The sequence below is a fragment of the Palaemon carinicauda genome, chromosome 12 (assembly GCF_036898095.1).
Source record: "Palaemon carinicauda isolate YSFRI2023 chromosome 12, ASM3689809v2, whole genome shotgun sequence".
Classification (NCBI taxonomy): Eukaryota; Metazoa; Arthropoda; class Malacostraca; order Decapoda; family Palaemonidae; genus Palaemon; species Palaemon carinicauda.
This window is the reverse complement of record NC_090736.1, coordinates 83,951,436-83,953,005: the sequence shown is the minus strand read 5'-3', so window position 1 is coordinate 83,953,005 and position 1,570 is coordinate 83,951,436. Positions and strand designations below refer to the sequence as shown.

The window sequence follows — 1,570 nt, the reverse complement described above, 5'->3', positions numbered from 1 at the left end:
TCATTTTGATCAACATCCTAACATTTTCTTCGTTCACATATTTTTCTCTCAGCCCCACGTTGATTATTTTTCTCCACGCACACTGCCCTAAATGAAAGAAACCTCCTGATACGTTTGCGTGTGGGAATATGCTTGCTATTGCATTTTTTGACGCAATTTCGAAGTCTATCAAAACTTGTTGAAAAATAATTTGTAACTTTCTTCACATTTATTCGTGAGTAAAACATATACACAAGGTATTACATTACCCTTTATCAATACATGTACTGTAAAAATTTGTAAGAAAATACTAGGAGACGTTTTGAATGTTCCGTCAGCTAACCAGTGTCGATTTTCTCTCAACCAAGCAAGACTTTCATTAGTAACGAAAATAAAAACTTATAACACTATCATATAGAATGAAATTATCGCCCGTAAAAGTTAAATGCAAGGATTCCGGTATAACAATGGATGCACCTGATAGAAGGGGTGGAGGGTAGTTTCCCATAATTCTTCACTTCTTAGATATGCTACTCTTCAATTTCGCCCCAGATCCAATCTTGGCAGCAAGTTCATCTGATAGACCAGCGTTAGCATCTTGAAGTAATCGCCTTGGTGGATCATGTGTTGTTGCACCAGCTTTTAGACTTTTTTTTTTAACCATTTCTTCACCAACTTTAACAACATCAGGTGCATGTGAGTGTTCGCCTTTCTCGGAGCAATTTCTATCACTTTCGTATTCCAGTGTAGTACTCAGGCGGCCTTTACAACCTTTCACTTTACAACGCCATGAAATGGTCGTTTGAGTATCTTTATCTTTTTTATAGATATAACCTTTATATGCTATTTCCTTTTTGCCGCGACTAGAAAGTATAATATCCATGATGGGTTACTTTCAAATGTTTCTAAGAAAAGACTACATAAATCGAAATTTCCAAGTTAAGAAAACGAAGTGATATGCATATCTTCAATAACCATTCAAGTATTATATTATTAACGACCATTTTAGTTAACAACCTTTAGTTACAATCGCAGTAAATTGAGTTAACAACCATTAGTTACAATTGCTTAAAATCAACCTTCGTTGAAATTGTCAATCGCTCTTAAAGTTTCGTTCAAAATGACTTCGCTCAAAATAACTTCGTTCAAAATTATTTCGCTATAATAAACTTCGCCCAAAAGGATGGGAACCGTAATATGGTTATAATTAAATCTTCATAACTCTTCTCAACACTTTTCAGGAATTAGAGTAATCTTTCAACAGCCTCTTGGGTTACTTCAGCTTCTGTAAAGATTTTTGAAGTCTGATTCCAGCACTAAATCGATTGTTGGTTGATTTTATGTTAACCAAAAAGCATCTTTGCACTATCACGGCCAGTCTTCAGAAAACTTATGTTTAGAAGATTCCAGAAGGCTAAAGCTTCTTTCTGTCTAATCATCTCAATGATTCCTTCAGCAACCTTGTGAGGTTTATTATAGGATTGTCTAGTTGTCTTGATTTTCAGAAGTTGTGGGCAGTTTTTGTCAAGATAGAGTGAAATTGAGTTTTACTTCTTCCAGTACTTGCCCAATAATGCATAAATTGTCCTCA

General features: G+C 34.9%; 1 protein-coding gene across 1 annotated transcript; it reads right to left on the bottom strand.

Annotated features, from left to right (window-relative positions):
* Nucleotides 1-493: 493 nt before the first annotated feature.
* Nucleotides 494-862, bottom strand: LOC137650925 (uncharacterized). Its single transcript, XM_068384069.1, has one exon. It carries the CDS (start codon nt 860-862, stop codon nt 494-496), a length of 369 nt encoding a protein of 122 aa, XP_068240170.1.
* Nucleotides 863-1,570: the final 708 nt, after the last annotated feature.

Coding starts and splice junctions, on each gene's coding strand:
- LOC137650925 (XM_068384069.1), bottom strand. CDS start 862: ATGGATATTATACTTTCTAGTCGCGGCAAAAAGGAAATAGCATATAAA.